Source organism: Pseudoliparis swirei, chromosome 19 (assembly GCF_029220125.1).
Source record: "Pseudoliparis swirei isolate HS2019 ecotype Mariana Trench chromosome 19, NWPU_hadal_v1, whole genome shotgun sequence".
Classification (NCBI taxonomy): Eukaryota; Metazoa; Chordata; class Actinopteri; order Perciformes; family Liparidae; genus Pseudoliparis; species Pseudoliparis swirei.
In genome coordinates, this window is record NC_079406.1 from 2246533 (window position 1) to 2258860 (window position 12328).

Consider the following 12328-nt stretch of genomic DNA (forward strand, 5'->3'; position numbering starts at 1 on the left):
CATGTACACAAAGACACAGAGAGACAAAGACACAGAGACACAAAGACACAGAGACACAAAGACACAGAGACACAAAGACACAGAGACACAAAGACACAGAGACACAAAGACACAGAGACACAAAGACACAGACACGTGTTGCTCCGAGGTGAGGAATGCGCCGCCGGTGTTCACGGGCAAGCGGCAAGACGAGTGCGAGGCGGCGAGTGTTTGCTCTTGGAGCGGCGCTCCTCCACCTCTACCTCCCCCTCCTCATCCTCCTCCACCTCCCCCTCCTCCTCCTCCACCTCCTCCCCCCCCCCCTCCCTGCACGGCGCTCCGCCCGTCTTCTGGAGAGTCGAGTTTTGTTCTGGTAGCTGCAGATTTTGGCGTGGCCGTTATTATCTTCTTCAAGCTCGTGTTTCTATAGAGCTGAGCCCCCCAGCTGACTTCTAAAGACATCAAACACACACACACTCACACACACACTCACATACACACACACACACAGGCAGACGGAGATGTGAAGGGTCGTGTGGATGATCCAGGCTGAAGGTCTTCTGGGCCTCACGTGTCACGCAGTAACTCCTCTTCGCTCGAGCCTGAATATCAACGCGATCATCTGATTGGACGATTAGGGTCCGAGTGAAACGGCGATCGGCGTCCCGCCGGCTCCTCGCGGCGCGGCGGCTTTCTGAGCCGAAGTTTGATTTCACGCCGACTGGTGTTGATTTCACCGGATGAGTCACGCTGCGGACGAGGCTCCGCCCACCGGGTCAGGGGAAGCCCGGCGGCCCGATTCCAAACAGCTGGAACCTCTGGCACGGAGACGGCGCTCGCCGGGGCCCAAACCCCCCCCCAACCTCCTCTTCCTCCTCTTCCTCTTCCTCACTTCCCCCGGGTGAATCTGATCTTAATGAGGAAACATTCCCACATTAATGAAATCCTCATGCCCACTGCTCTGTGCAACAATAGCAGGAAGCTAGTGAGGAGGTGGTGGAAGAGGACGCACACGCACACACACACACACAGACACACACACACACACACACAGACACACACACAGACACACGCACACAGACACACACACACACACCTACTGTAACCTTGGCCGAGCTCTGCAGCCCGGAGGAAGAGACCCTCCTCATGAAGGCATGTCTGTCTTTGGGGATGAGAGCGGTCTGATGTTACAAAGGAACAAACATCTTCCAGATCATCCAGACCTCGACTCGTCGGTGGCCATCATTATATTATATTATATTATATTATATATAATTTTGTAATAATATACAATCCTACAGCATTCGGCCTAAAGTCACTCATACGCTGCTCAAAGTGGCACATTCACAACTTGTTGACAGGCGCACTAAAAGTTCACCTTTGAACACGCCCCACTAAGTACACTGTGTGTGTGTGTGTGTGTGTGTGTGTGTGTGTGTGTGTGTGTGTGTGTGTGTGTGTGTGTGTGTGTGTGTGTGTGTGTGTGTGTGTGTGTGTGTGTGTGTGTGTGTGTGTGTGTGTGTGTGTGTGTGTGGCCATATGACCGCCCCCCCCCCTCTAACAAAAGCCTCCTCTGGCTCAGCGGCTGTCCCGTGGACGACCCCGGCAAGATGCACGGCTCAGCAGGCCTGATGCAGTCGGGCTGTGAAAATGAGGGGGAGGAGGAGGAGGGGAGGAGGAGGAGGGGGAGGAGGAGATGGGGGGGGGGCAGTGGAGTGTATCACACAGTCGTCAGGTTTTTTTGTTTTTGTTTTTTCTTCTTCAGGGTTCTAGAGGAGAAGAAGTGTGCAGAGGGACGTGAGACGTGAAGGAGGGAGAAACATTGTGTGTCTGCCAGAGAGTCAGATAGAGGAGGAACACACACACACACACACACACACACAGAGACACACACACAGAGAGACACACAGAGACACACACAGAGAGAGACACACACAGACACACACACACACAGAGACACACACACACACACAGAGACACACAGAGAGAGAGACACACACACAGAGACTCACACACACTCACACACAGACACACACACCAGCAGCAGGTTGCAGACCTGTTCCCAGGGTATCTCGTAGCGGGGGGGGGGGGGGGTTAACGAGCAATTAGCCCGCTTCCCGTCATGGCCGCCGCGTGCTGTCGTTGTCAGGTTGATATCGTCATAGCGACAGAAAATGAAAGAAAGACGCAGAGAAAGTAGAGAAGAGGCTCAGGCCTCTGGTTTGTTGAGACATGTCCGTCTGACCTTTTGCCCTCTCCTGATGAACTGACCCCCGCCCTGACCTTTGCCCCCCCGCTCTGTGCAGCCATGGAGGTGTTGGTGAGTGAGCTCGGCATCCTGCTGAAGATGCTGGACCAGGAGAGCCTCAGCTCCTCCACGGAGGAGAAGAAGACCTCCGTGTGGAACCTCCTGCAGCAGATCCAGCCGTCAGGTGAGGAGGAGGAGGAGAGGATAAGAGGAGGAGGAGGAGGAGAGGATAAGGAGGAGAGGAGGAGGAGGAGGAGGAGGAGGAGGAGGAGGAGGACTTACTTTCTCTCCTCCTGGCCTCCAGGTTCAGGAGCGGACTTCATCTACATGAACTCCTCGGTGTTCAGGACCGGGACGAGCTTCGTGGAGTCGCTGTTCGACACCTTCGGTGGGTCAGATCCTCCTTCACGTGTTATCTTTATACGTTATCTTTATACGTTATCTTTATAAAGTTATCTTTATATGCTATCTTCATAAGTTATCTTTATGAGTTATCTTCATGAGTTATCTTTATAAGTTATCTTTCTGATTTATCTTTCTGATTTATCTTCATAAGTTATCTTTATGAGTTATCTTTATACGTTATCTTTATACGTTATCTTTATACGTTATCTTTATACGCTATCTTTATGAGTTAACTTTATACGTTATCTTTATACGCTATCTTTATACGTTATCTTTATACGTTATCTTCATGAGTTATCTTTATGAGTTATCTTTATGAGTTATCTTCATGAGTTATCTTTATGATTTATCTTTATGATTTATCTTTATGAGTTATCTTTATGAGTTATCTTTATGAGTTATCTTCATACGTTAACTTTATACGTTATCTTTAGACGCTATCTTTATACGTTATCTTTATACGTTATCTTTATACGTTATCTTCATGAGTTATCTTTATGAGTTATCTTCATGAGTTATCTTTATGATTTATCTTTATAAGTATATATAAGTATGTTGTCTCACAGACTGCGAGCTCGGAGACCTCAAAGAGGTTTCAGATGATCTGAAAGAAGACAAGAACACACAGGCAAGTCTTCCTCTTCTTCCTCATCTTCCTCACCCTCCAGAAATATCATGTTTCATACGGCAGTGTGTGTGTGTTTGTGTGGGACGTGTGTGTGGGATGTGCATGTGTGTGTGTGTGGGATGTGTGCGTGTGTGTGTGTGTGCCAGACTAACGCAGCTCTGCGTGAGCAAAAGAGAATCGGCAGCTTGTGTTCCATGTGTCGGGGGTTTCCCCGTACACACACACACTCACACACACTCACACACACACACACACACACACGCTCCTCCGCCTGCGCGCTGTAGTTTGGATTGAAGGGGCCCGTGTGTCGACTTTACGGCTGTCTCATGTTGAGGGTCTCACTCTTTGATGATGTCATGGTTTTGAGGGCGTGTGTTTCGTGCTCCAGCAGAACGGAGCCGCCTCGCTGCCGCCGCCCCCCCGCCCGGCCAACTCCCCCCCCCCTCTGCCCACGACGCCTCCTCCAGAGGACCACTACGAGGAGGCGGCGCCCCTGGGTCCGGGCGCGTTGCCCGAGTACATCGTCACGCGAGGTCAGCGTCCGAGGAACTCCGGGTTGTTTATCTGTAAACAGCCTCGGGGTGCATTAAAGTCACGATGCAACTTGAGGAGCAATTTGGGATTCTTCTTCTCCCCCAACCCCCCCCCCTCCCCTCCCCCTCCCCCTCCCCCTTTCCTCTTCAGTCCGGCCGAGCCCCCCCAACTCTATCGAGGACGGGTACGAAGACGCTGAGAACAACTACCACACTACCTCCATCAACACGCACCGCAAAAACTCATGTGAGTTAAGAACATGGGGGTAGATGTGTGTCTTTATTCACAAACAACAACAACAACAAACGTTTTTTGAGAGAAAATTTCGCGTTTGTAAGTCAATTAATTGTTAAATTATCCTGATTTTTTCAGAATGTAGTGTATTTTATTCCGATTTTTTCACAATAAAGTGTATTTTATTCTGATTTGTTCACAATAAAGTGTATTTTATTCAGATATTTTCACAATAAAGTGTATTTTATTCAGATATTTTCAGAATGAAGTGTATTTTATCCAGATATTTTCCCAATAAAGTTTACTTTTTTTAGATATTTTCACAATAAAGTTTATTTTATCCAGGTATTTTCAGAATTAAGTGTATTTTTTAAAAGATATTTTCACAATAAAGTGTACTTTATTCAGATATTTTCAGAATAAAGTGTATTTTATTCAGATTTTTTCACAATTAAGTTTACTTTTTTCGATATCTTCACAATAAAGTTTATTTCATCAAGATATTTTCAAAATAAAGTGTATACATGTAGACATTTTCACATTCAAGTCAACTTTAGTGCATGTTATGGATGTATTTTCATAGTAAAGTGTACTTTATTGGGCAATGTTGTTTCGTCATAATATTACAGAATAGAAGCTGTAACACACTTGTATCTCCAGCAGACAACGACTCCGACGCTCTGAGCAGCTCCTACGAGTCCTACGAGGAAGACGAGGAGGAGAGGAGCCCCGGCGCCCGGCTCACGCACCAGTGGCCGTCGGACGAGAGCTCCATGCCGCCGGCCCGAGACTGTCGCATCTGCGCCTTCCTGTTGCGCAAGAAGCGCTTCGGCCAATGGGCCAAGCAGCTCACGGTCATCCGGGAGAACCGGCTGCAGGTGAGATGAGGAAAACACCTCGCGTGTGTTCTCTACAGGGGTCATGGAAAACGACCCCTTGATAAATCTGTGAAGAAAAGTCCTTGGGGAATCCCAAAATGTATGGAAATTTGTTGTATTCATTACGACATGTGTTTATATTCATATGTTCATTCACACTGAGTTTTAAATAATAAATATGCTTTTTAAAAGAATGACGATATAAATATAAGCCGGCATACATTCGCTCTTTCATACTCGCAGCGCACATTTTTCCACGCTGCAAGTGAACGCACCGTAACCAAAAAAACATTCATGTTTTATTCTTTTAATCTTAACTATTGTCTCATTTATTTTGGTCATTTAAGGTTCTATAATGTAGGCTTTGGAATTCTCAATCTTTCTCAACCCTGTTCATTGGTCGTGTGGATGAACCTGTTCATTGGTCGTGAGGATGAACCTGTTCATTGGTCGTGTGGATGAACCTGTTCATTGGTCGTGTGGATGAACCTGTTCATTGGTCATGAGGATGAACCTGTTCATTGGTCATGAGGATGAACCTGTTCATTGATCATGTGGATGAACCTGTTCATTGGTCGTGTGGATGAACCTGTTCATTGGTCATGAGGATGAACCTGTTCATTGGTCATGAGGATGAACCTGTTCATTGGTCATGTGGATGAACCTGTTCATTGGTCATGTGGATGAACCTGTTCATTGGTCATGTGGATGAACCTGTTCATTGGTCATGAGGATGAACCTGTTCATTGGTCATGTGGATGAACCTCTTCATTGGTCATGTGGATGAACCTGTTCATTGGTCAACATGTGGATGAACATGTTCATTGATCATGAGGATGAACCTGTTCATTGGTCTTGTGGATGAACCTGTTCATTGGTCATGTGGATGAACCTGTTCATTGGTCATGAGGATGAACCTGTTCATTGGTCATGTGGATGAACCTGTTCATTGGTCAACATGTGGATGAACATGTTCGTTGGTCATGAGGATGAACCTGTTCATTGATCATGAGGATGAACCTGTTCATTGGTCGTGTGGATGAACCTGTTCATTGGTCATGTGGATGAACCTGTTCATTGGTCATGAGGATGAACCTGTTCATTGATCATGAGGATGAACCTGTTCATCGGTCGTGTGGATGAACCTGTTCATTGGTCATGAGGATGAACCTGTTCATTGATCATGAGGATGAACCTGTTCATTGGTCGTGTGGATGAACCTGTTCATTGGTCATGTGGATGAACCTGTTCATTGGTCGTGAGGATGAACCTGTTCATTGGTCGTGTGGATGAACCTGTTCATTGGTCATGTGGATGAACCTGTTCATTGATCATGAGGATGAACCTGTTCATCGGTCGTGTGGATGAACCTGTTCATTGATCATGAGGATGAACCTGTTCATCGGTCGTGTGGATGAACCTGTTCATTGGTCGTGTGGATGAACCTGTTCATTGATCATGAGGATGAACCTGTTCATTGATCATGAGGATGAACCTGTTCATTGGTCGTGTGGATGAACCTGTTCATTGGTCATGTGGATGAACCTGTTCATTGGTCGTGTGGATGAACCTGTTCATTGGTCGTGTGGATGAACCTGTTCATTGGTCGTGTGGATGAACCTGTTCATTGATCATGAGGATGAACCTGTTCATTGGTCGTGTGGATGAACCTGTTCATTGGTCATGTGGATGAACCTGTTCATTGGTCATGAGGATGAACCTGTTCATTGGTCGTGAGGATGAACCTGTTCATTGGTCGTGTGGATGAACCTGTTCATTGGTCGTGTGGATGAACCTGTTCATTGGTCGTGTGGATGAACCTATTCATTGATCATGAGGATGAACCTGTTCATCGGTCGTGTGGATGAACCTGTTCATCGGTCGTGTGGATGAACCTGTTCATTGGTCGTGAGGATGAACCTGTTCATCGGTCGTGAGGATGAACCTGTTCATTGGTCGTGTGGATGAACCTGTTCATTGGTCGTGAGGATGAACCTGTTCATTGGTCGTGAGGATGAACCTGTTCATTGGTCGTGTGGATGAACCTGTTCATTGGTCGTGTGGATGAACCTGTTCATTACATTACATTACATGTCATTTAGCAGACGCTTTTATCCAAAGCGACTTACAATAAGTGCATTTCAACCTAGAGTACAAACTAAGAACAACAAGAATACAGGAAGTAACATTTCCTCAACATAGTCGAACTACAAAAGTACCATAAGTAAGTGCTATCTAAGTGCCACTGAAGTGCTAATCTGTGTTTTAATCCAGATATAGTCGGAAAAGGTGTGTTTTCAGTCTCCGACGGAAGATGTAGAGACTTTCTGCTGTCCTGATGTCAGTGGGGAGCTCGTTCCACCACTGAGGAGCCAGGACAGCAAACAGTCTGGATTTCAGTGATTAGCTCGAGGTGCAGGAGGCACAAGTCGATTGGCTGTTGCCGAGCGGAGCGACGTGCCGGGGTGTACGGTGTGACCATATCCCGGATGTAGGCGGGGCCCGATCCGTCTAGAGCATGGCGCCAGGACCAGTGTTTTGAAGCGGATGCGATCAGCCACGGTAACCAGTGGAGAGGCGGAGGAGCGGAGTGGTGTGGGTGAATTTCGGGAGGCTGAAGACCAGTCGAGCTGCTGCATTCTGGATGAGCTGCAGGGGTCGGATGGCCTTAGCAGGTAGACCAGCCAGGAGGGAGTTGCAGTAGTCGAGGCGTGAAATGACCAGAGCCTGGATCAGAACCTGCGCCGCCTTCTGAGTAAGAAGAGGCGTATTCTCCTGATGTTGTGCAGCATGTACCTACAGGAACGTCGTCGCAGCGATGTTGGCCGTCAGGAGAGTTGACTGTCGAGTGTCACCCGAGGTTCCTGGCAGTCCGGGTAGGGGCCAACACAGAGCTGTTGAAGGTGATAGTCAGGTCGTGGGTGGGGAGCCTTTCCTGGAAGGAATAGTAGCTCAGTCTTGTCAGGGTTGATCTTCAGGTGGTGAGCAGACATCCACTGAGAGATGTCAGTCAGACAGGCAGAGATTCGCGCCGCCACCTGTGTTTCGGACGGTGGAAACGAGAAGATCAGTTGGGTGTCATCAGCATAGCTATGGTAGGAGAAGCCATGCGAGCGAATGACAGAGCCGAGAGAATTTGTGTACAGAGAGAAGAGGAGGGACCCAGGACGGAGCCTTGAGGAACCCCAGTAGTGAGAGGACAAGGATCAGACACAGATCCTCTCCAAGTTACCCGGTAGGTGCGGTCTTTAAGGTAGGAAGAGAAAAGAGCGAGTGCAGTGCCTGAGATCCCCAGGTCCTGAAGAGAAGAGATCAGGATCTGGTGGTTCACGGTGTCAAATGCTGCAGAAAGGTCGAGAAGGATAAGGACAGAGGAGAGAGGCTGCTCTAGCAGTGTGAAGCTGCTCAGAGACAGCAAGGAGGGCCGTCTCTGTCGAGTGGCCGGCCTTGAATCCAGACTGGTGAGGGTCAAGAAGGTTGTTACTGTGGAGATAGGAGGACACTTGGCTCAAGATAGCTCGCTCCAGAGTTTTGGAGAGAAAAGGAAGAAGAGAGACCGGTCTGTAGTTGCTGACTTCAGGACGGGTCGACGTGGGTTTCTTCAGGAGAGGGTTGACTCTCGCCTCCTTCAGAGAGTTAGGAAACAGCCAGTTGAGAGGGAGCTGTTAATAAGATGGGTGAGGAAGGTCAGAAGGTCAGGAGCAATAGCCTGGAGAATGGGAGACGGCACGGGGTCAACTGCGCAGGTGGTCCGTCGGGCGGAGGTCACCAAGCTGAGTACTTGATTGGGAGACAAGGGGTGAAAGAGGAAAGAGGGGATGAAGAAGTTAGTGTTGGTGAGGTGATAGAAGATGGATTTGTAAAGGAGGAGCGTATGTCGTCTATCTTGTTTGTAAAGTAGTCGACAAAGTGGCTCGGCAAAAGGGTGGAAGGAGGAGGGGGACGCAAGGAGGTTGGAAAAGATAGAGAAGAGTTTTTGGGGTTAGAGAAGGAAGACTGAATTATGGTCAGGAAGAACGAGCTTTTGGCTGCAGAGATAGAGGAAGAGAAGGAGGAGAGAGAGATTGATAGAAGAGCAAGTCTTCCGCTTGATTCGATTCGCCATTTTCTTTCCGCCGCTCAGGGTGGCTCTCTCGGCGCACCGAGTCCGACAACCACGGAGCCGGAGAGGATTTCCGAACCGGTCGTGTCTTAAAAGGACAAAGAGAATCAAGAGATGAAGACAGGGAAGAGAGGAGAGTGTCTGCGGCAGAGTTAGGATGCATGAGTGAGAAGCAGTCAGTTGAGGGGAGAGCAGATAGGACAGAGGAGGCAAGAGAGGAGGGACAGAGGGTGCGAATGTTGCGGCGTACAGGTGCAGAGTCTGTAGATATGGGTGGGTTGTCAGTACCAGAGAGCGAGAGAGTAAGAGATGAAGAAGTGGTCAGAGACATGGAGAGGAGTCACAGTGAGGTTAGAGGTAGAGCAGTTTCTTGTGAAAATGTAGTCAAGGTGGTTGCCGGCTTTGTGAGTAGGAGGTGAGGGACTGAGTGAGAGGTTAAAGGAAGACAATAAGAGTAAGAGATCACATGACTTCTCTGTCTGGATGTTAAAGTCACCCAGAAGGATGAGCGGGGCCGTGTTCCATGAAGTTCGATAGGAGGCGTCTAGCTCGTCAAGAAATCTCCCAAAGAACCAGGGGACGGTAGAGAACAACAATGTGAAGTTGGACCGGATGAGTAACGGTCACCGCATGAAACTCAAAAGTCAGTGGGATAAAGAGTGGAAGCGGGTAGGGACAGAAACACCATGTGGGTGAGATGAGTAAACCTGTACCTCCACCCCGACCAGAGGGTCTGGGTGTGTGGCTAAAGGAGAAGGCAGAGGAGAGAGCAGCCGTGGTAGACGTGTTGTCTGCTGTGATCCAGGTCTCAGTGAGAGCCAGGAAGTCAAGCGACTGCTCCACAGCAAAGCCAGAGATGAAGTCGGCCTTGCGGTTGGCTGACTGACAGTTCCAGAGGCCTCCTGTGACCAGGTGCTGGGTGTGAGTAGACGGGTAGGAAGGATAACAGAGGAGGGTTCCGGTACATGAATGAGCGAGTCCTATAGTAACTACAGTAGAGATACGCACAGGTATGGAAAAGACACACATATTCAAAAATGGGAAATACTCAGCCACCCCGAAGACTCCAACGGAAGACTCCTATGTCTTTGTCCTCCAGTCTTGACTCCAACGGAAGACTCCTTTGTCTTTGTCCTCCAGTCTTCGTCCGATGAGTCACACTAACGCTACAGCTGGCGAAAAACCCCACCCGGTTATGAGCCCAAGTTAGTGCCAATTACCTCCAGCCGTTGACACCGCCCTTGGCTTTTGGTATTCAAATGACACTCAATAGAAACCAGGTGACGATCGCTCGTCCAATCAGTGAAGATTCAGGTGTCGGAACACAGGACACACCTCTCTACCAAAACAACTCCTTAAAACAGGACAGACTAACAATCTAGCAGCTTTAAACAACAAATACAACAGTAACTTTAGCAGATAAAACTAGTTTAAAGAAGATACTTAGCAGGATCCAAGTAGTCAGTAGTCTCGCCTCACAGGTAGAAAATGCACACAATGTTCATTGGTCGTGAGGATGAACCTGTTCATTGGTCGTGTGGATGAACCTGTTCATCGGTCGTGTGGATGAACCTGTTCATCGGTCGTGTGGATGAACCTGTTCATCGGTCGTGAGGATGAACCTGTTCATCGGTCGTGAGGATGAACCTGTTCATCGGTCGTGAGGATGAACCTGTTCATCGGTCGTGTGGATGAACCTGTTCATCGGTCGTGAGGATGAACCTGTTCATTGGTCGTGTGGATGAACCTGTTCATCGGTCGTGTGGATGAACCTGTTCATCGGTCGTGAGGATGAACCTGTTCATCGGTCGTGAGGATGAACCTGTTCATTGGTCGTGTGGATGAACCTGTTCATTGGTCGTGAGGATGAACCTGTTCATTGGTCGTGTGGATGAACCTGTTCATCGGTCGTGAGGATGAACCTGTTCATTGGTCGTGTGGATGAACCTGTTCATTGGTCGTGAGGATGAACCTGTTCATCGGTCGTGAGGATGAACCTGTTCATTGGTCGTGTGGATGAACCTGTTCATTGGTCGTGAGGATGAACCTGTTCATTGGTCGTGTGGATGAACCTGTTCATTGGTCGTGAGGATGAACCTGTTCATCGGTCGTGAGGATGAACCTGTTCATTGGTCGTGTGGATGAACCTGTTCATTGGTCGTGTGGATGAACCTGTTCATTGGTCGTGAGGATGAACCTGTTCATTGGTCGTGTGGATGAACCTGTTCATCGGTCGTGTGGATGAACCTGTTCATTGGTCGTGAGGATGAACCTGTTCATTGGTCGTGTGGATGAACCTGTTCATTGGTCGTGAGGATGAACCTGTTCATTGGTCATGTGGATGAACCTGTTCATTGGTCGTGTGGATGAACCTGTTCATTGATCATGAGGATGAACCTGTTCATTGGTCGTGTGGATGAACCTATTCATTGATCATGAGGATGAACCTGTTCATCGGTCGTGTGGATGAACCTGTTCATCGGTCGTGTGGATGAACCTGTTCATCGGTCGTGTGGATGAACCTGTTCATTGGTCGTGAGGATGAACCTGTTCATCGGTCGTGAGGATGAACCTGTTCATCGGTCGTGAGGATGAACCTGTTCATCGGTCGTGTGGATGAACCTGTTCATTGGTCGTGAGGATGAACCTGTTCATTGGTCGTGTGGATGAACCTGTTCATTGGTCGTGTGGATGAACCTGTTCATTGGTCGTGTGGATGAACCTGTTCATTGGTCGTGAGGATGAACCTGTTCATTGGTCGTGTGGATGAACCTGTTCATCGGTCGTGTGGATGAACCTGTTCATCGGTCGTGTGGATGAACCTGTTCATTGGTCGTGAGGATGAACCTGTTCATCGGTCGTGAGGATGAACCTGTTCATCGGTCGTGTGGATGAACCTGTTCATTGGTCGTGAGGATGAACCTGTTCATTGGTCGTGAGGATGAACCTGTTCATCGGTCGTGAGGATGAACCTGTTCATTGGTCGTGTGGATGAACCTGTTCATTGGTCGTGAGGATGAACCTGTTCATTGGTCGTGAGGATGAACCTGTTCATTGGTCGTGTGGATGAACCTGTTCATTGGTCGTGAGGATGAACCTGTTCATTGGTCGTGTGGATGAACCTGTTCATTGGTCGTGTGGATGAACCTGTTCATTGGTCGTGAGGATGAACCTGTTCATTGGTCGTGTGGATGAACCTGTTCATTGGTCGTGTGGATGAACCTGTTCATTGGTCGTGAGGATGAACCTGTTCATTGGTCGTGTGGATGAACCTGTTCATTGGTCGTGAGGATGAACCTGTTCATCGGTCGTGTGGATGA

General features: G+C 48.5%; 1 protein-coding gene across 1 annotated transcript in view; it reads left to right on the forward strand.

Moving 5' to 3' along the window:
- afap1l1a (actin filament associated protein 1-like 1a) overlaps window positions 1-12328 on the forward strand; it is a 36450-nt gene that overhangs the window by 14276 nt on the left and 9846 nt on the right. The window contains exons 2-7 of the mRNA XM_056439439.1: window positions 2286-2411; window positions 2532-2615; window positions 3199-3260; window positions 3649-3793; window positions 3945-4040; window positions 4692-4906. Coding sequence (XP_056295414.1) covers window positions 2286-2411; window positions 2532-2615; window positions 3199-3260; window positions 3649-3793; window positions 3945-4040; window positions 4692-4906 — 728 coding nt within the window. The remainder of the gene's footprint in view (window positions 1-2285; window positions 2412-2531; window positions 2616-3198; window positions 3261-3648; window positions 3794-3944; window positions 4041-4691; window positions 4907-12328) is intronic.